Below are 22,670 nucleotides of genomic sequence, written 5' to 3'. Positions count from 1 at the left end.
TCTGTGACGATGCCTGTTTCTCTGCCCTGACTACATACAACATCTCTTTGATACTTAATCAGTTGGAAGTAGCTGCATCTGATCCATTTGAAATGAGGTGTGGTGAAATCCAAGCCAGACAACACAGACATGTTAATCAACTCTTTAGGCTTCTATAGGAAATTAAAATCAATACTCTATATACCTCAGACAGAGATGCCTAACTTTCTAACTTTCAGAGCAGACAACACATCACCACACAGAAAGTTCCTGTCATAGTGCCTACCATTTAATTTACAGGAAGGTACATGGAGGTGAGTGATGGATTCCTCCCTGATTTCTGCAAGCAAATGTTTTGAATGGTGCAAGCTGGAAGTTCACGGCCAACTAAACTGTTTTCCAATGCAAAGATAATTTTCATGTGTATGTTAACAAACTGTCAGGACCCTGAGCACACTAATAGGCCCTTATGTCCCTGACCAGCCTCACCTGGGGCTTCCACCCACACCCTTTGAAGATGGATGCACGAGCCTCTTTTAAGCACAGGCCTGGGCATTCAGTCCCTCCCTGACCTACATCGTAGCAGTGCTAGTCTCCATTTCAATCACAGTCATGCCCATGTCCTAAAGTCCACAAAAGAGAGCCCTTCATTATTATCATGTTCTTCCAAGAAATTGTTTCTGACTCTATGTCTACTTCAGTAGAATGGAGCTCAAGGGTTCTCAAGATGGCATGGGTGCAGTTTTGATGTCCTTGTGTTGTTCCATACATCATCATCCCCTGCCTTTGATTTTCTACTCAGCTGCTTGGGAAAGAAACTTTATTTCTCTTTTTCTGCTTGCAGGGAGCTAACCAGAGGGAAAGGCTGATCAAAGGGTAGTACTTGGATCTTTAGGCATTTCCACAACATAAAATTTTATTTTGGAAATAAAGTACAGGAAAAAAAGTAAGCAAGAACTTTGGCACTGACAGCAGCATTTTATATTTTCATGCTAATATTTGAGCTCCTACTCTTTTTCGGAATTGGATACAACCTTGGGAAACAACTCTTTAGGTCTGACCACTCTTCCCATGGATGTGCTATGTGGACGATCCCCTGAGATCCATTCAGAGTTCAGTGTATGGGTACAGGAATAATGTCACCTAGGTCAGCCATATAACAAAGTCTCAGCTGGCTGTCCAGGGTCCTTCCAAAGTCAACATAAGACCATAGGTGATTTATTCCATCTTTAGGCAGATGGAGATTTCTTAGTCCTCTGACTTCTTTGTCTATAAGATCAATCTTCAATGTTTAAAATGTGATGGTGGGGGTCCCATCGTACTCAGAAATCTTAACTGTCTCACTCAGGAGTGTTATTCATTATATAAGTATATATGTATGTATATGCATGTAGCTATATATCCTAACTCTGCAGGCTATGGTGATTTCAGGAGTGCTGCCTGAACTCAGGATGGAGTTCACAGAGCCTGCTACTTAGACCATTTGCACCTGAAGGCCTACAGCTCCCATATGAGACAGTCCTTCAGGCTCTATTTCCTTTCCTGGAGGGCAGGTGACTCAGCCCAGAAACCAGTGGGAGAACTAGCATGAGGGCACTGTGGATGGTCAGGAAGTGAAGGCAAGGACAAGGTCCAAACTAGCAGTGGAGAGCAGGCACCCCTTGCTCTGCCTGACTGTGCAGCTTGTCCATGTTGGTCAAGAATGGATTTTAACCTTGCACAGAAGTGTGAGCTGCAAGCAACTATGGCATGGCAGGTGCATCATGAGTCATTAGGGTTGCCTTTACGCATCCTGTGTGCACCTTCTGCCTGTAGGTCTGAGTCTCTTCTGCAAGCATCTGGAAACTATGGAGGGGCTTCAGCACGCTTACTGGTACAGGTTGCCATCTATGGTCTTTCTAGAGACAGCACAAATGAACAGGCTCCTCCAGAGGAATGGTCAGTCAAATAAGAGAATGGTCTCACATGGGGACAAAAAAATGCCCTCTCAAAAGACCATATCCCTGCACACCCCTCTCCCTCCTGCCCCTCATTGACTGTCAAGGGGACTCACCACATCATGTTTGGATGCCTACACTGCAGGTGCCTAAGAACAGGGGATGGGTGAGCTTCATGCACACAGCTGTAAGTGCCGTGGAAATTCATCTGGTCTGTGATTTCTTTGTTTGCAGTGGATTTTATCTAATCCTAATGGATTTTATTTAATCCTAATAAACAGAGTGGACTTTTTGAACAGCTGCAGTGATATTCCTCTCACTGCCAGTATTGGATTCGGTATGTGGTCATTCCATAGCCCAAGATTTCCCTAACTGGACTTGTTGGGACAATCACAATCTAGCCCAATGGAAAGCTTAGGAACAACAATCAATGCTGTGGAAATATCCAGGAGGAAGGACAGGACCTTCCTAATAACAGGACCTGGAGGAAGAAGTACATGGGCATGCGGAGGGTGGGGTGCACTGTAACCATGAAGATGAGAAGGTTCCCAGTGATGGTGATGGTGTAAATTAAGTAGAAGGTGAAGAACAGCAAGTGCTGCTGTTGTGGGTATTGGACAATCCAGAGAGGACAATTTCAGTCAGCAGTCTGGTTTCCTGGTTCTGGTCCTCCTGTTGGCTTCATCTGGGAGGAATCAAATGGACAGACTGTCAGATGGGTAGTCACTGCGCCAAGATCACTGTGCTTCAGCCAGTTACTCAACTGAGGAGTCTCTTGGGAATCCCTGGAGAGCCACTGGATCAGAAGGTGCAACTCTAGAGCTGGCTTAGCTGAACAAAGTAAGAAGGCAATGGCTGTGCGTGCTGAAAGTGCATGATGTTAGTGCTCCCTGAGTTTCATAGTTTGGGATAGTGACCAAGCACAAAAGCATGAGGACTTGGTACTAAAGGGTTAGCTCCATTATGGGTGTAGGGCTGAGAACATGTGCTGCCCCCAAATGTCAGCTCTGTGGTCCTAGCTGGTTCCCTAGGTGCTTTCTGCACTGAAGGGAATGCCCACCTGACAACCGAAACACCCACAGTCCAAAGAAAGCAAAAACAGAACAAAACAAAGCAAAATCAAATACCCTTTGTCTATAGACAGGCAAAGAAAGAAGGAATAATTAGAGGAAAAGATACTCACAGAGCACACTAATAAATGTAGAGGGTGAAGTTCAGTACTATCTGCTTCATTAGCCACATTGCCTCATTGCCCTGATCAGCGTTGCTGTGTGTGTGATGCAGACATGATATTCACACGGAGCTGTGCCAGCCGTGGCAGCTTTGTGTTTTCTTACTGCCCAGAATGGGAAACTGATGCACAGAAAGAGAGAGGAAATCAGCCCGCCACAGAGGAGGAAGTGGTCATTAATTCTCTGTTCTTCAGACTCCTCATCTCTTACCAAAGGGGCAACCAACCACAGGACTACACTAGTAAATCTCAAGGCACAGAATGCATTTTGGCAGCAGAAATGTATCCATATATGGTGATGGAGGGGGGAAGCACCCTTTTCACTGTACACACATGGACCTGGTCAACAGACTACACCACACAGAGAAGGACACATCATCAAAGGAAGAACAGCACATACAGCCCTGTTGTGAGACATCCATTTGTTCTACTGACTTAATCCTAGGCCATAATTCTCACATTCAGCACCTTTGCTTGCATTGTTCTGGAGATCTCTTGGAGAAGGACTTGAGGATGTCTCCAGCAGTTTCTTCCTCAACAATGGCGAATACATAGAATGTGATTGCAGGGTACAAAGGCTCATATTTATTCCTTAGTTCTTTGCGTTTACTTGAGATCCCTTTTGCAGAGAAGTTGCTGTCACTAAGTTAGATGCCCTCACCCTCACCCCACTGAGTGTGCTGAGGAACTTCTCTCTTCTTTCTTCAGAATCTCTACTAAAGAGACAGAAGCACACCTACAGTAGGACTTATCTCACCCCTTTTACAGGTGATGTGGTGAATCAAACACTAAATGTTATATTTCTTTCACCGTGATGCAGTCAGTTAATCAGTAGTTCAGCTTCCCTTACTGCGGTGTCTTAAATTACTTGATATCTATTTTTTGGTCATTGGGCTTTCTGACATGAACAGAGAAGTGAAAATACTGGGAGATGGAGCCACAGATGATTTTAGGGAAGGGGGGGGGGGAGGGAGGGAGGGAGGGAGGGAAGAAAGGAAGGAAAAGGAAGGAAGGAAGGGAGGGAGGGAGGGAGGAAGGAAGAAGGAAGGAAGGGAGGAAGGAAGAAGGAAGGAAAGAAGAAGAAGGAAGAATGGAAGGAAGAAAAGAAAGAAAGAAAGAAAGAAAGAAAGAGAGAAAGAAATAGGAAGGAAGGAAGAAAGAGAAAGAAAGGAAGGAAGAAAGAAAGAGGAAGGAAGGAAGGAAGGATGGAGGAAAGGAAGGGAGATTGGTTGTAATGTGAGATGGAGGCAGAAAGCCAGGCCTGCACCAATATGTGAAAATGTGGATGTGGTTCTGTGGCGCCAATACGGGATGGAGTAGGTGATGGGTAAGCTAGGAGTGATGTTCTTTGTCACTGAGGCCTAGCAGTTAATGGCTGCTCACCATTGCCTCTCCTGTCTTTCCTTCTGCCCCTCCCTAACATTTTGTCTACCAGGAATTGTATGACAGAGGACCACCTAAAAGCTGGGGTGCTATTTCACCTCTCTTACCTGACCTGTGATATTGAGAGAGATATATATATGTACACACAAGCCCTGTTCATTCTGTTCCCATGACTTACTGAATTTCTGAATAATTACCCACTTTGGGATAACTGCTTAAGTCTATATTTCCTGCCTATCTTCTATTGTAATAGCTCATGATAAGATCAATTTACACTAAAAGTCATGTGATTCTGCTGTTATCCTTAATCCATTGATCAACTTAATCCAGTTCTCCCACAAATTTCCTGGTCTTGGTGAGTCAGCACCAGTTCTTTGAGCGGTTGTAGAATCACAGGGAGTCAAAATGAGTTTTCTATAATTCTCTATAGAACTGCAGATACAAAATGGACAATTGAATGTTTCATTTTATGGCAAATGTGATAGTGAGTAAGCACATAATGACAGAAAAGATTTTTGTCTTTAATACTTGCTTCTTTAAACAAGTGTGTTTTACTTACCATGTACTTACCTTTTTCAGCGAAGCCACTGAGGCGAGGGGCTCTGGACAGAGGACCGCGTTGGGGAACCGTTGCTGTAACGGCTAAACCGCGGCAAAACCGTGCAGGGAAGGGAAAAAATAAGGGCACGGAGAGAGAAGGTCACCGCAGCCATCCCTCCCGCCCCGAGCAGGAAGGCGGGAGCTCCTGACTCAGCGTGGGCAGGGACAAGAGTGACGACAGCAATTCCCCTCCCGTACAAGAGCAGCCGCCAGGGAGCATGGCGAACAGGACGGGCAAACAGGGCGTGGCGCGTCAGAAGGGAGTGGCGCATCAGAAGGGAGTGGTGCGTCAGTTTGCGCAGGCAGGGCATGCAGGGAAGGCAAAGTCACCCTACCAGCTCAAGAGGTGAGTTCATTCAGTAGTCCTCATCCTTTCAGAGGAAACTTAGCTGTGGTATTCACTCGGCAGAAAGCGATGCTCTCTGCGCTCACCAGAATGGATGTGGCTACCCAGACAGAGCTCCCACGAAAACATGCAGCCGTCCAGGTCTCAGGCTGCAGGGCATGCCAGAGCCTCTCACTGCTCACGGATGGCAGCCAAGAGGACAGCTGTGTGAGGTGTGACCAGGTGAATGATTTGCTCTGCATGGTGGCAGAGCTACAGGAGGAGGTAGAAAGGTTAAGGAGCATCAGGGAGGCTGAGAAAGAGATAGACTGGTGGTGCCATGCTGTGCCCCCCCGAGACAGGAACAGGAGCAGCAGCAGCCACCAGTAAAAACCCACAATTAAGGGGATCCTGTATCCCCCCCCACTGGGCTGAAGGCAGCAGCTCAAAGGAAAAGAGTGAATGGAGGCAAGTCCATGCTCGTGGCGGCAGGTGAAAGCCCTCCTTGCCCACCTTGCCTTCCCAGGTGCCTCTGTACAACAGGTATGAGGCCCTGGAGGTAGAAGACCAGTCAATGGATGATGGGGATGACAGTCCATCTAAAACAGAGGTGTTGCCTAGGTCAGAAAAGCATACCTTTCATATCAACACCACCTCTGCAAGGAAGAGAAGACGGGTTATAGTAGTGGGCGACTCCCTTCTAAGGGGAACCGAGGGTCCGATATGCCGGATGGACCCTCCTCTTAGGGAAGCCTGCTGCCTCCCTGGGGCCTGGGTGAAGGATATCACTAGGATACTCCCTAACCTGGTACAGCCCTCGGACTATTACCCTCTACTGCTCTTCCATGTGGGGGGCGATGAAGCTGCAACACAAAGTCCTAGGGCAATCAAAAGAGACTTCAGGGCCTTGGGACAGCTAGTTAGGGACTCCGGAGCACAGGTTATTTTCTCCTCTCTCCTTCCAGTTGTGGGCAGTGACACAACTGGAAGTGACACAACTCGATGATCTTAAGGGCCTTTTCCAACCTATATGATTCTGTGATTCTGTGATGTTACATGTCACGAAAAAGAGATCTTTTTAATGAACACAGAACAAAGCAGGTTTTTTTAATGTTTCCTTTAAAAATACTTAAAATTTTGCAGGTAAGAGGTTGTCATTCCCAACATCAGAAGAGACATCGGGGAAAAAAACAACCAACCAAACAAAAAGAACTGAGAGAAGAAAAGAAAGATAGAGACAGAGGAAGAAAATCATAGAAGACACATGCAAGCCATCTACAGGAATAGTTTCTGGCTGATAAAAACTCCTGTAAAATAACAAAGAATGTTTGTAATAATAATAGGTGGCATAACCCAATGCTATGACAGGGATCTTTCTAACAATTCTGCAACATAGAAGATCATGTTCCTGTGCCCAGGGCTATTCCCTGGCATTGTTTAATTACATAGCACGGCTATATCCTTAGAAGCCCAAGGAAATTTTAAATGAAGGCTATGTATCCTATGCCCAGGTAGAATCAAACCACATATCTGGAATAAAAGTGGATATGAAGGCCCGGATGTAGTCTTTGTAGAAACAACAAAGTAGACACATCAAAATTAGCATCTTGGTTACGTGGGTCCTTTCCAAGGGTACACCTCTAACGTGAATGAACTCTTAAGTCTCAAATGGGTTTTTGGAGGCACCTGTCACTTACTTAAGGCTATTAAAGGAGACTCAGATGGTGAAATTCCTCCATACAGATTTCTGAAATTGGGTGGAACAATTGATAATACCAAGGGCTTATCTATACATTTTTACACCTAATTCTCAGAGAGCCAGACAACAGGGGTTTGTGCGATGTCCAGATTTTACAAATGCAGGAAGTGGAGGTGTAAGGCAAGAAAGTCTATGATACAGCTGGAGATGAAATCCATGACTCCCAGGTCCACACTTTGTCCACATAATTTTCTGTAATATGTGCTCCAACCTCACTCATATCTCTAAGATAAACTCATAGTTTTTAAAGTAACAAAAAAATCCCTGAAACATAGTATCATCTTTTGTGTGACAATCCCAGTTCAAGCCCATGACTTAAACTGCACTGTTCTTTTCAAAGCTTTTTTCACCTCTTTGTTCCTTAGAGAATAAATGAAAGGATTCAGCAAAGGTGTGACAATAGCGTTAAGTACATGAACAGTTTTAGTCAAATCTAGTGAGTTCTTTATGGAAGGTTTGATGTGGAGAAAAATGGTGGAACCATACCAAATAATCACAACAGTGAGATGGGAAGAGCAAGTGGAAAAGGCCTTTTGTTGGTCCATAGCTGATGGGATTCTCAGTATGGTAGAGATGATGTAAATATAGGAGACCAGGGTTATTGTGCATGAGCCAAGGATGACAATGAATGAGATTATGAAGGCCACTAACTCAACCAGGCTGGTATCTGTACAAGAGAGTACTATCCATGGGGCTATGTCACAAAAAAAGTGGTTAATAATGTTAGGGCCACAGAAGGACAATGTGCTAATCATATATGTAGGTATGGTTATGGACAAGAAACCACAAAACCATGATCCAAAGACAAGTTGAGTTAAAAGGGTGCAATTCATGATGGAGTTATAATGTAAGGGGAAACAGATTGCCAAACAATGGTCATATGCCACGGCAGCCAGGAGAAAATACTCTGTGCAGCCCAAAGAGAAAACAAAGTACATCTGTAGAGGGCAATTGTCAAAGGAAATGGTTGGGTCTCCACCCAAGAGGACTGCTAGAGCTCTGGGGACACAAGCTGTGCTATACCAGATCTCCAGGAAGGACAGGTTGCAGAGGAAAAAGTACATGGGGGTATGAAGTTGTGGATGGCTTCTCACTAAGATCATGATGGATAAGTTTCCAAAGAGTGCCAAGATGTACATGATGAAAACAAGCATGAACAAAGACATTTTCAGATACTGATGGCCAGGAAAACTCAGGAGGATGAAAACATGGGTGCCACTATGGTTTCCTCTTTGAACATCAGATGAAAGACTCTTCTAAGTAACAGAAGTCAATTAAAAAAAAAGAGCTTTGTTCACTGCATTGCTACATCGCTATTTTCTGCCTTACATATTAGAATTCATAACCCAGATTGCCCAAAAATATACTGAAAAAAATATTCCTTAAAATGTGCAAGGAAAGTCAAGCTTTTTTTCTTTTTCCCTTTTATTGTTTTGTTTGGTTTTTTTCTTTTTTGTTTTGTTCTTTTCTCTTTTTTATGTTTTCTTTTTTCTTTTTTTTTTCTTTTTAAACCATTCCAAGGAAAAATAGTGTTTTCCTCTCATAAATAGACTGCTGTGACCATGGCCACCAATACTTAGAGTACTAAAATGGAAGAGAAGTCCAAAAGAAATGAAGGGTCCATCCTGTCACTTCATTCTTTGGGACAATCAACTTGATACACATTTACAAAAGGCTGCTTTTTAAAAAATGTTCAATATTTTAACTGGGAATCATCTACATCCACTTTAGACTTCTGAAAATAAGGCATCCGATGTTTTATTCAGTTGTCTGTACGTAAATAACTTTTTTCGCCCCGACATCATTTTAAGGCTGGCATATTTCAATATGACACAGAAAACAAGTAAGATCTGTATGTTTCTGACAGATGGAGGCCAGGTTGGACAGATGAATCCCAGCATGTCCTTGGACAGGCAAGGCAAGGAATAATGTCAGAAAGACTGACATATAGAAATTGAGTCAATCAACTCAGTGGAGAATCATATGATAATGAACTATATAGAGAAGAGGGAAGAAGAAAGAGAGGTGCTACAGGATATACAGGAATAGATGGATAGTTATATAGACAGAATAAGCTCAGAAATAAATGCAGCATAGATAGCAAAGAATAAAGATGGATGTAATGCACACACACACACAGAAAAATTCCTTGCATCAACATGGAGGGATAGATATCAAGCGCTCTGTCTTCCTGACTAGCAGTGCAACGTGTAAGGACCGTGGTAACTGAGAAACTGTGTTGGTATGAAGCCCATGGGGCAACTGGGGGGATGTTTAAATAAGCCTCTTGGATGAAGGATTCACCTGTAGTTCATAAACAAGGGATGCATCTTCCCGTAAATGTGAAGCTTTACAATGCAGTCCTAAAAGAGATCAAGATGGCATTATTGCTAATCACAATTTGCAAAAGATGGAGTGTGGTTTTTCACTATAGCGAAATTCTACTGCTGGTAGAACTGGGTGTGGATTGATGAGGATTTTTGTTTTGTGAAATCTAATGATACTTATAATTTCGTCTGTTTGCAGCCAAATGACCAACGATTTCAGTAAGAACTTACGCATATAAATACAAGTTATGAACCTGAATTCCTCTAACTTGTTTAAAATGACCCCTGTAGCTGCTGAATCACACACAGGTGGTGAATTCACTCACTGAAATTCACTTCGTCATAAAACAGACTTCTAAGAGAAGTCCTATTGGTCTGTGTGTGTATCTATCTCCACTGATGAGAAGAGGAGCTCACATTTACATAAATGATTCAAAGTAGGTAAAATAAGATGAGAAAAATCTCTGCTTAGAGGTATTTATCTTTTGAAAGTCATGTATATTATCTTTTTTTTGACACAGTTTTATTTGTTTGTGTGGAAGAATGGTTAAGTGAAAAAGGACACAGCTTAATTGATGTGAGCAATCCAGCCTTTGATGGGGCCTGGGAGCCAGAGATCAAGGTGAAATTCCCTTGAGAACAGCAGAAGGAGTACTTGGTAAAGCAAGATAAACGGGACTAAGCCTGGGAAAGTGCTGATAAGACCCCCTTTGTGAACAGTGCGTGAACGGCAACTTTGTACCAATCATATAATTGTTTTAAGCGCGTGGACAAGTATAGTTATCCAATAGAATAGTCGCTGTTAGCGCGTGCTTTGCTTAGCTTCTATATAAACCTGTTAAGTAATCTGAATAAAGGAGAACGACCATACTCATATTGAGATTCATCGTTACTCCGGGTCCGTCTCCCACTCCGACATGTTTGTTTAATAAATGAATGTCTAGTGGGGAAAATGTTGTACAAACAGGGAATACTACATTGTCTGTTTCTGTCAACAGATCTGTTCAGTTTGTTCCACTGGCTGATTATTGACTATCAAAGAAGTACAATGTAAAATGAGTTTCTTAGATTTTATTTACACACTTGTGAGAGGGAAGAGTGTTAATCTAACATAAAACAGATGTCAGCAATGTGTGCGTGTATACCTGTACTAGTCTGCCTAGACCATGAACATGGGTAGTTCATGAAAATAAATAGTCATTTCTAGAATGTGGGTCATTTGACAGCTCAAACATCATCCTCATACAATCAGATAATTATGCCCTAGAAGTGCTTGTTTCTCCCCACTGATTGTGAAAGTTTAGACAATCTGCTCAAATATAGGCATCTGAATATGGACAGATTAATTTCACTTCATTCTCAGTGTATAAAATGAAAGAGAAACTCCTTATTTTTACTACAGTGAACCTGTGAACCTGTCCTATCTGAGACATAAGTAGAGAATAGTTCAATACATTTTTGGTTGATACATTCTCTGTGTGTTGACAGATGGGTCATGGCTGGGAAAAAAAAAAAAAGATAGAACCAATCTATGGTAGAAGAATTCATTCTTCTGGGATTTCCTGGCAACCAGTGTTTGCCAATCACCCTCTTTCTGCTCTTTCTGTAACATACATACTAACAGTATTGGTAAATATGGCCATCATAGCGCTAGTGTGGGTCTATCAACTCCTGCAGACTCCAATGTACTGCTTCCTTGGCAACCTCTCCTTTCTGGAGATCTGGTACACTAAAGTTTGTGTGCCCAAAGCCCTTGGAGTATTCCTTGGAAAGAGTCAAACCACCTCCTTCATCAGCTACACCTTGTAGATGTACATCTTCTCTTTGGGCTATAATGGAATGCACTGTCTTGGCTGTCATGCTTATGGTTGCTATCTGACCATGTGCTACCCTTTACGCTACAGTCTCCTCATGTGCAACATCTTGTGCATGCAGCTGGCCATTGGCTCCTGGATGTTCAGTTTCCTGGGTGTCACTATCCCAGCCTCTCTAATATCCATTTCATTATTCTGTGGCCCTAACATCATCAGCCCCCTTTTTTTGTGACACAGACTCCTGGATTCCTTTCTCCTGTTCTGACACTCATTTTGTTGAAATGGCATGTCTTGTCCCCCTCTCCACATCCATACTTGGCTCTTTAGTGGTAACATTCACATCCTACATCTATATCATTTCCACTATCTTGGGGATCCCATGAGCCCAAGGTCAGTGAAAAGCTTTTTGTAGATGCACAGCTCATCTTACTGTTGTAATTTTGTGGTATGACTCCACCATCTTCCTGTACATCAGGCGCTATCATCAGACTTCTCTGAGTGAATACCCTCAATACTATTGTGACTCCCATACTGAATCCTTTCTTTTACACTCTTAGGAATACAGAGGTGAAGAAAGCCTTGAGAAAAGCGTTAGGCAGACATGACAATGCCTTAAACTGATTGCAGAGGAAAGTAGGTGGAATAAAACAGTAAAAGTAGGTGGAATAAACATGCAGTGCTTTACTGTATGCATTCTTCAGTGGTACTCCTCTTTCCTGTCTTTAAATGTTGGAGCAGACATCTACTTCTGAGCTAACTACTCAGGTTCTCTTTACAGTCACTGCAAAGAAAGGCCATTAGTGTGTATAGTTAATCAGACATGTTTTAGATATTATTTCTGTGACACATATCAGTCAAATGATGTCCTAGAAGTTTTTTTTCTCTCTGCTCTCTATGAGGAGTTTTTAACTCAGCTGCAGGTAGTTGCATTTAATCAGATTAATACCATCCATAGAACATTCTCATCTAATTGACAAAATTCCCTGCAAGGCAAAATGTCTGCATCAACCTTGATGGGTAAGAAAAGAAAGATTTCTTGTCTGCCAGGGTTTAGTAGTTAGTGTTCTGGAGTCTTGTCAAGTTTTCTTGGCCTTACAAGAATGAAACATTGTTCATCTGATGAAGAAGAATCACATACGTCACTTAGTCTGATGATTTTAAATATGTGTCATCTCCAAATACCACAATCAAAATACAAAATTAATTCTTAATTTGAAAGTGTTACTTTTGCTTATGAAATAGATAGCCTGTTACAGAGATCAAGTAAAATATTGTTTTACTGAAATTTTGTGTCTACCTAGGAAATGGGCTCACCAGTGTCTTGATTGCATGGAAGATGCAGAATTTTTGCATGAAAAGCGGATTCATGTCATCTAACATTGGACGTCTACAATGTACATATTCCTCAAGTCTTCTTTTATAGATAGTGAAGAGAGGTCCCTCCAGAGACCCATTATTTTAATCCAAAATTTTGCAGTTAAGACAGGCCACATAACTAACTATCTACCTGTTCTTATTTTTGTATAATGGCTCTAGATAGATTTAGGTTTCTAAATTTAAAATTAGATGTAGACTTAGGCAGATTAGTGTTACACTCAGTTTCATACAGAGTCACAACACAGTTAATAGTATAAATAGTTTTCACACAACCAAAAATCTTTCAGAATCCAAGGTCAAAGACATTAAAAAATGTTTCCATGATATTTTAGTTTCTTTCTGTGTGCCCCCCTGCTCCCCTTCGCCAGGACTGTGTGATATGTCCTTTTTAAAGATGTAAAAACAGAGCAAAAGAGATAAAGAGAGTAAACATTTAAAAAAACCATCACCCTCTGTCATTGTGTCCCTGCTGGATGAGCCTTATCATGCTTGTCTATTGCATTTTGAAAAAGAATAGCATATAACAAGACACAGTATATGTCAGATAAATAAAAGGGATTAACATTGTTACAATCTGTTTCAGAGAAGGAGATCATAAGAATATTATGTATTACATAGAGAGTATTTTTTTTCTCCACGTGTAGTATGTAGCCCACTTTTGCAACATACTTCATATTTCAGACAGCCATTTTCTCAGTGTCTTCTGAAGAAAACCTACTGAAAATAATGGTACCCTGCATAAGTTCTGTTCATAATATATCATGAACTAGTTCTTTGCAGTCTTTGCAGATTACTGTCAGAGTCCATGCATCAGTCTATAATTCTCTAGCATAGAGTGGGCACACCCACTGCGTAACACTTACCTCCGATATCTCTAGGGAAAAAAAGGAGGTATGTTCTATCTATAACAGGAGTTCAGATTTCTTGTAGAGTCACATTTCAGTGCCTGGCTACAGGCATCTTAATCTCAAACTGAATTCCAGACAGGTGTGATACTCCTGTAATTCAGTCACAAATAAACAAGTGAGAGCTGGGTTTTAATTTGTTTCTGTCTGAATTGCCCCACATAATCATACCTCTGCACCACAGCCTGCCAGAATGCCAAAATTATAATATGATGCTTCTAAGGGTAGGTGGAAGGTGAGAGCATCTGCTTCATTAGGGTCATCTGACCAAGGACCTTTTCAATGCAAAAGGCAGTAATAAGTAGAGGGAGAAGTGGTGAACAAGAACACAGAGACCCAAACTTGGTAGACAAGAGATAATGGAGAAAATGGCAAAGACTGAAAGTCACTAGCTACTAATTAATGGGCCATTAAGAAACTTCAGGCACAGCTTTGGAGAGGCCCCCCTGGACTTCTAGTGCATCAAGCTGGACCAGTTGGCGAGTAAGGGACAGTGGGGTGGGATTAGGGGCCAGGATCCAGGTAGGGGTACCAGGCAGACAGAGGTGCTGTCCTTGTAACCAGATGTAACCAAAGTGATTAGTTTGTTCTTTGGTAACTAAGCAACAAAGAGATAGGAGTGGGGTAGACAATGCTTTAATATTGTGTTTGTACATCTGTGGCTATGGATATGCTGCCGTGCCCAAAGACAACTGGACAAGGAGTGGTACGGACATGCTGCTATGCTCCCAGTACAGCCCCAACCCATCCTGACAATGAGTCAAGGGTAGTTAGAATAATCGGTTTGTGTTAGAATAGGAATAAGGGTGCCAAATCATTGTTAGGGACCATGCACCATGAAGAAGGGAAGCAAGTTACATAAGCAAGGTGATATTGCGCATGCCCATAAGAAGGGGTCAACTAAAGGACACACCTGTACGACCACCAAGGACCACCAGAGACCCCCACGGAAGCTCCTCGGAGTTCAAGGATGCATGCGTAATGACCATGCAAATATGATAATTAGTTCTGGGAAATAGAATGAATATGCCTGATCATTCCGGGAAATTTGATGCATATGTATGTAATCAGATAATATAAGCTTTGTTTGATGTAACCTGCAGTATGCATGCTAGGTGGAACGATCCCCCGTGCATCTGGCGCCGTAATAAAGAATGCCTGCTTCTTAATGCTACATTGGTGTTAAGGAGTTTGATTCCCGATTTTGGTGACATGCTGAGGCGTGGGGGAACCACGAATGTGCGTGTTCCTGTGAACCCAGAGTGTCGTGTGTGTGCCTGCACTAGTTACCTCCTGTCTATGCCAGCCCCAGAGGAGGAGGAGACACAGCTGCCTGTGCTTGTGTATGATGTGAGTCCTGTACGTGGCTGCTTTTCACAGCAGAGCCTTGGCTGTGGCAGTCTGTGTGACTGGCCATGTGTCAGTGTCCTCTGTGTGTGTCTGTCTGGGCATGTCCATGTGTCTCCAGGATAGGTGCTCACCTTTGCTACTGGTTAAACCTGCAGACGGGAAAGTGGCAGCTGCGTCCCTCAGACTGGTCAGAGATCCCGGGTCCCCAGGAACTAGGCTGGGCTGCTGGAGGCAGTGGCCACTCCTAATATCCCTTTAGAACCTCTGCATTCCTCTTCACTGAAGACCATTGTACATCAAGGACTTAGTGCAGGCTCTAGTGCTGTGCTCTGTTGCACATCCAGTGTGGTCTTCAGGTCTGCATTGTGCTGCTCAAATCCCCTGGCTGCAGGATAAACTCAGCAGCTCATTCTGGAGAAACTGGCTACTCATGGCTTCGACGGGTGTACTCTTCACTGGGTAAAGAACTGGCTGGATGGCTGGGCCCAAAGAGTGGTGGTGAATGGAGTTTACTCCAGTTGGCGGCCGGTCACAAGTGGTGTTCCCCAGGGTTCTGTGCTGGGGCCAGTTCTGTTTAATATCTTTATCAATGATCTGGACGAAGGGATCGAGTGTACTCTCAGTAAGTTTGCAGATGACACCAAGTTGTGCTGGAGTGTTGATCTGCTTGAGGGGAGGAAGGCTCTGCAGAGGGACCTGGACAGGCTGGATCGATGGGCTGGGGCAGTTGTATGAGGTTCAACAAGGCTAAGTGCAAGGTCATGCACTTGGGCCACAGCAACCCCATGCAACGCTACAGGCTTGGGGAAGAGTGGCTGCAAAGCTGCCTGGCAGAAAAGGACCTGGGTGTGTTGGTTGACAGCCACCTGAATATGAGCCAGCAGTGTGCCCAGGTGGCCAAGAAAGCCAATGGCATCCTGGCTTGTATCAAAACTAGTGTGGCCAGCAGGACTAGGGAAGTGATTGTGCCCCTGTGCACTAGTGAGGCCACACCTCGAATACTGTGTTCAGTTTTGGGCCCCTCACTACAAGAAAGACATCGAGGTGCTGGAGTGTGGCCAAAGAAGGGCAACGAAGCTGGTGAAGGGTCTGGAGCAGAAGTCTTATGAGGAGCGGCTGAGGGAGCTGGGACTGTTTAGTCTGGAGAAAAGGAGGCTCAGGGGAGACCTTCTTGCTCTCTACAGCTACCTGAAAGGAGGTTGTAGAGAGGTGGGGGTCGGTCTCTTCTCCCAGGTAACTGGTGATAGGATGAGAGGAAATGGCCTCAAGTTGCACCAGGGGAGGTTTAGACTGGAATTAGGAAATTTTACTTCACTGAAAGGGTGTCCTGGTTTTGGCTGGGATAGAGTTAATTTTCTTCCTAGTAGCCGGTATAGTGCTGTGCTTTGGATTTTAGTATAAGAATAATATTGATAACACGCTGATGTTTTGGCTGTCACTAAGCGGTGTTTACATTGGTCAAGGATTCTTCCCCCCCTTCAGCTCCCCATGCTCTGCCAGGTGCCCAAGAAATGGGAGGGGGCACAGCCAGGATAGTTGATCCAAACTGACCAAAGGGCTATTCCATACCATATGATGTCATGCCCAGTATATAAACTGGGGGGAGTTGGCCGGGGGGTAGCGATCATTGCTCGGGGACTGGCTGGGCGTCGGTCAGTGGGTGGTGAGCGGTTGTAATTTTTTTTTTTTTTTAATATATATTTTCCTTTTTTTCCCCTCCCTTGGGTTTTGTTCCTCTCTCTCTCTCATTGTTTTTTTTCCCTCTCATTATAATTCATTATTATTATTACTATTATTTTGTTCCAATTATTAAACTGTTCTTATCTCAACCCACGAGTTTTCTTACTTTTGCTCTTTCGATTCTCTCCCCCATCCCACCGGGGGGGGGGGGGAAGTGAGCGAGCGGCTGCGTGGTGCTTGGCTGCCGGCTGGGGCTAAACCACGACAGGGTGGTCAAGCGTTGGAACAGGCTGCCCAGGGAAGTGGTTGAGTCACCATCCCTGGAAGTATTTAAAAGGAATTTGGATGAGGTGCTTAGGGACATGGTATAGTGGTGGTCTTGGTAGTGTTAGGTTTACGGTTGGACTCGATGATCTTAAAGGTCTTTTCTAACCTATACAATTCTGTGATTCTGTGATAATTACACAGTGATGAGGGAAAGAAATTATCAGAGAAGATGACAATGGACCTAATGAGAAGCACTCCACAAATATCTAAGACATTAATCTTCTGGTGAGTTCTGATGAAGATATTTCCCAGATGAGCTCTTCAGCTCTATTCTGTGAAGAATGTTTATTTGAAGGCCTGAAGGTGTAATGATTTGCTTTACTTCAAATATCTTGAATGTAAAGAACTATGGCTGGGCTGATAACCCTATTCTCCACTGGTATTGAATGTAGTGAAATAGATAAAGTAAAAACAGTTTATGTGGTTTTAGAATGTTTTTCTCTTGCCCACAGCTGATGGGATCTTGAAGATGGTGTGGAGTATCTGGATATATGACACAACTATGAGTAAGAAGGGGACCATGATGAAGAGGACAGCTCTATGTAGGTGGTGATATCTTTCTTGTAGGTGTCCACACAAGCCAACTTCAGCAGAGGTGGCAGAACACAGAAGTGATTGATCCTGTTGAGCCCACAGTATGGAAGAGTAAAGATGAAAGTTGTCTGCCCTAAGGCCACCAAGACCCCAATAAGCCAAGATACAGCTGATAGCAGGAAACATTGATAGATGCAGCTGATAGCATATATTTGCAGATATGCTCTTTGTGGCTCATCATGGTCGTGTAGCGCAGGGGATGACATATGGCCACATAGCCATCATAGGCCATGGCAGACAGCAGACAACATTCTGTGATCCATAAGAGGGAGAAGGCATACATCTGTGTTGCACATCCCAGAAAGGATATGCCCTTCCTTTGTGTGAGGAAGTTCACCAGCATCTTGGGGATTGTGGATGTAGTGTAGCCAATCTCCAGGAAGGACAAGTTCTTGAGGAAAAAATACATGGGGGAGTGAAAGGCAGCATCTACCATAGTGATCGTAATGATGAGGATGTTTCCCACCAAAGTACTGAGGTACATGAGCAATACCAGACAAAAGAGAGAGCCTTGGATCTCTGGAATGCTGGAGAAAGGTAAAAATTGGAAATAGGTCACCACTGTGTAGTTCCTACCAGTCATGTCCCTCAGGGTTTTTTTAACTGCGGAAGTCATTACATATCTGTTTTCTAGTTAATCTAGAGAAATACAAAATAATAAATTAAATATTTATATATATTGCTTTTTAATAGGACAAGACCCCAGAAGAGGAGGTGATATTTTACTGCTGTGTTTTGGTATTTTTAGTGCTAAAGATTATTTAGAGGAGGGAGGGAAGATGGTTCCCTTCACATAGCTTTTAATAAGTAAGAACAACTTTTCCAAATGATTCTACTTTACTTCTAGTCAATGGAAAGGAAGATATGTCTTCTTTATGACAGCAGAATATTTTACTCTTCCTGCCTTTTAGGATGAGGATTGTACTCCAGTGCCCCAGTCTTTGAAGTGGACGTTTCTCCCATTATCCAGCTGAGATCTGCTACCCTAACACCTGCTGCCAGTCAAAGAAGGCTGGTCCTGAAAACCCGGAAATGATTAATTTGTTGATAGAGTGGGGTTTTGGCAATGAGTCCCTCTTGCTATCATTCTGTGGATGGGATTCATTCTAGAAAAGAATCATCTACTGGACACAAATAATCCTGTATACAGTCCACAGTACCGCTCAAAAATACTAAAGAATGTGGATCACTCTCCAGGAAACTACCTTTGTCCCAGGCACTCTTCAGGAGGAGCAGTTCTTTTCAAGAATAAAAAATGTCTTGGAATTTTTTTTCTATTCCAATAATCCATTCACTTCATAGATAGATGAGTCTCCCTTAAAGAGAAGCCCTGTGTAGATGGCAGAATAACAATAACATACGGAAGAAGAGAGAGAAGACTGAAGTAAAATAAGGTAGCTCATCTGCCATTAGGAGAAGGCTGTGGTTAGTATTTTTGGAAAATCCACATCACAAACCTTGAGTATTTCAATGTGTTTATGTTCCCAGTGGAAAACAGTCTGTTGGTTATTGATTGCTTGCAATTGTAGGAGTCAGTTATTTTTTCCTCATTGTTTAGGTATGACAAAACCCTCTCTCTGGTTCTCCTGTTAGCTCCTGGAATAACTGTAAAGAAAGACCTATAGAGCACTTGCATATCTATTTTAATCTGTTATTTTTTAACCAGTCATGGTCTTGGGGCTGATCCTGGTTCTCCTGTTAGCTCCTGGAATAACTGTAAAGAAAGACCTATAGAGCACTTGCATATCTATTTTAATCTGTTATTTTTTAACCAGTCATGGTTTTGGGGCTGATCCCACCTAACTTTAGGGACAAAAGTTTGGTATGGAAATAAACTACACGAACTAGGCACAGGAAAAAGGCTTTGCAGGAGGAGAGAACGGGTGCATAGGTCATGTCTAACTCTGGCTTTAAGCTCTCTAATTAATGGTGAAGGACAGGCCTCTCCATGGGAGAACTCATCATGATGTCTCAGACAGGCCCTTCAGATTGTTCAGAAATTGTCCTCTATGGATAATAATTTCTGTCTTTATTTGTGTGAATCATACTATGCTTCCATTTAATTAAAGAGACAGTACTTGTAAGCAGTAACTTACCTTATCATCCAGAAGACACCTACGTCACATTAGGTGAGTCTTTCCTACAAAATCACTTGCTCTCTGCTGTTCACAGAAGATGACTACAATGCAGAGGCCACTCTACAGTCGATAACTAAAGATAAGAGTGGGGAAAGACAGTCCCAAGGCCAGGTGAAATAAATTCAGACTGAATGAGACATCTTAATCAAATATAACCCCCAGATTTCTGGAACAAATTGCTCTGGTCTCTGTGTGCACGTCGGTCAAAATACCCAGAACACTACAAGTGGAATTTTTCTGTATTGATTCAAATAACCACCATCTAATGAGAAAAATCTAAGTCCATTGTCCGGGTCCTGTTCTGATCACTGGGACTGGGGAGGATTCAGGAAGAGCAGGGGGAGCGGTTCTCCATTGTATGATTTATCTGAAAAGCTGCAGTACATGCCTGTCAGAGTCAGACCTGGAGATAGTCAAGTCTGGATGCAGATTTGCTCTTAACTGAGTTTAGCTGGGGTCTGTTTCAATCCTTAATGTCCATCTGAAATGATGTTATGCCAGTTAACAGCCTAAGCGGTACATTGCTTTCCTTCTGACTGTGGAAGATGGGCGTCATCTCTTCTGCATTTGGAGGGGCACTGAGGTGAGAGAGGCAATGCAGCGTTCCTTCTGGATCTCAATAAGAAAGGCCCAACAACAAATGGCTAAATAAAAGATCTCTTTAAATAGGATACAATAAAAATGAATATGGGTATTGGACAAATCTTTTGTCCCTTCCGATGCTGGGAACCCTGCATTCATGCCACGGCGGATGAATTTTCCCATGTCGTGCTCTGTAGATCCTGTCCATGGAGGTAGCTCTCCCTTTTGGTCATTTGATCTATTATATAATTCCCTCACAAGAAAACAACTCTGTTCCTAAAGGAAGTTCTCATGAGAACTTGTTGCTTCACTTTTAGACACAGGCAAGGCCACGCAGGGAAGCTGCCTGCAGGTCCCTCGCTTACCATAAACTGCTGAGTTTATCCTGCGGCCAAGGGATGTGCACAGCACAACACAGGCCTGAAGACCATGCTGGATGTTCAGCACAGCACAGGCCTGGGCCTTCTCAGGTGAACTGTTACATGCATCACTAGCTCCTAAATGTGCAATGGTCTCCTGATCAGGATCAATATGAGGCCCAGCTTAAGCGATCTTAAATGTAGACCCTAGGCCCATGGGCAGAGAGTGTGGGTGGAGGCCATAGGAGAGTCTAGGCAGGAGCATTAAGGCCTATTCATGCACTCAGGGCTTTTATGAGCTGGTTTGCAGTTTATCATTTCCTTTGCAGATACCTACAAGGTTGTAGTAAGATACAGGTCATCTAAGTTTAGGTGTCAAAGTAGATGATACATCTGTGTCTGAACTCTTGGTCTGGGGGTCTGAATGTCTTTTACAGTCAATGGAGAAAAACAAGCACTTCTACAGTCTGTTTCACCTGATTCTGATACAATGAGCAAGAGCAAGAGCACAAGATGATCTTACACAAGAGAAAGATGATCTAAATTGTGGAAGTGTCCACCTCTCCCCACTGAGTATAAAAGTAGTCTAGATGACTGACTCTGGCCAAGACCTCTACAAGATTGACAGATTTACTGAAGTGATTTGAGTCTCACTCTTAACATCATGTCTTTACAAACGCTTCCTCTGTGTCTGGATGTGAAGAAAGATAAATGTTCTTTTGAAGGTCAGTTCACCATTTCCCAAGGAAGGTATCTGACATGAGAGAATGATTTATGTTGCTTAGGCACTCTTACCTTCATGAAACACTGTGGGTTGTGTGAAGAAAATTCTCAAGGCCTCTTTCACTGTCTCATTCCTCAAGGTGTAGATGAATGGGTTTAGTGAAGGTGTGATCACCAGGGGCAGCACATTCAAAACCTTGATATCAAGAGAAGCCTGTGAAATTCTCATATATGTGAATATGGCTCTGCCCTAGTATAGAGAGGCCACACAGATACGAGCACCACAAGTGAAAACCTTTTGTATTCCTGAGGCAGATGTGATCTTCAGCACAGTGGAGAAGATGTGTATGTAGGAGATGATTGTCCATGTTAATGAGCCCAGTAAAACAATGATTGCTGTCACAAAGTATACAAATTCTAGAAAGCTCCTTTCACTGCAGGTAGGTTTGCCTTCCTCAGGCAAATGCCAGAAATGCCATAATAGAATCCAGATTGTTCAGATACAGATTAGTGAGTAGGAATATTTACCAAACAATGCAGATGCAGAAGATTTTCCTCTTTCTCCTTATTTCTAATGAGAGCAAATCTTGTTCTGAATACAAAATCTAAATAAAAAAATATTTTTAGTTAAAATTTAGTAGTATTTTCTGCAAAATGAAAGCTGAAAAATCAAGCTCAACATAGAGAAAGCACCTTATTCTACATCTGATGTTGTCCTGTTTTTTTTTTTTTCCCTGTTTGTTAATTGAAGAGCAAACCCAATACAGTCAGACTAATACTGAAAGTTAAAGAAATATCACTTTATCACTAACTTATCACTAACTTATATAGGTCAACATAATAATCAGTAAACCATATATATATATATGATCTGTGCATGTATTCTCTTATGTGTAGGAGGATTTACTTGGATGGTTGGCTTTTTATCTTTTCTCCCCTCAGTAAAATTGACCTGAAATGTTTTCCTCTGCCTTCTCTATAGGTTAAATTAAACTTATGTGTGTCTTTCCTTCCTTAGAGCCAAATAGTTTCCCCCATCTGTCTTAACATAAATAATTAGGCCTGAATGTGAAATGTTTATTTCACCTCCACCGGGCACCAAAGAGGGTTGTCAAGAGCCCAGTGAGTCTTTCTGCTACCTGTCTCACATATAGCAGGCTAAGGCAATTGTGTAGCACATGTAGCTACTTAACTACCAGGAGTGTCTAGAGCTGATTCTGCCATGGTTCATCTGGGTGGACAAAGTGACCTGCTGAGTGCCAGGCTAGCCTCACATACTA

General features: G+C 42.8%; 2 protein-coding genes and 1 pseudogene across 2 annotated transcripts; 1 reads left to right on the top strand and 2 right to left on the bottom strand.

Annotated features, from left to right (window-relative positions):
- Positions 1–7,516: 7,516 nt before the first annotated feature.
- LOC142419917 (olfactory receptor 6F1-like) lies at positions 7,517–9,776 on the bottom strand. Its single transcript, XM_075523342.1, has 2 exons — positions 9,769–9,776; positions 7,517–8,432 (listed from the first exon to the last, which is right to left on the bottom strand). Exons 1-2 carry the CDS (start codon positions 9,774–9,776, stop codon positions 7,517–7,519), a joined length of 924 nt encoding a protein of 307 aa, XP_075379457.1.
- An 894-nt stretch (positions 9,777–10,670) lies between these two features.
- On the top strand, positions 10,671–11,976 carry LOC142419916 (olfactory receptor 6F1-like; annotated as a pseudogene).
- A 5,444-nt stretch (positions 11,977–17,420) lies between these two features.
- On the bottom strand, positions 17,421–18,171 carry LOC142419915 (olfactory receptor 10A4-like). Its single transcript, XM_075523341.1, is given in 3 exon segments — positions 17,421–17,533; positions 17,536–17,712; positions 17,751–18,171. Coding segments are annotated over 3 exon segments (711 nt in total).
- Between the last annotated feature and the right edge of the window lie 4,499 nt (positions 18,172–22,670).

The sequence above is a fragment of the Mycteria americana genome, chromosome 22, assembly GCF_035582795.1.
Source record: "Mycteria americana isolate JAX WOST 10 ecotype Jacksonville Zoo and Gardens chromosome 22, USCA_MyAme_1.0, whole genome shotgun sequence".
Classification (NCBI taxonomy): Eukaryota; Metazoa; Chordata; class Aves; order Ciconiiformes; family Ciconiidae; genus Mycteria; species Mycteria americana.
Note: the sequence above shows the minus strand (reverse complement) of the source record. Positions and strands in the feature narration are given on the sequence as shown.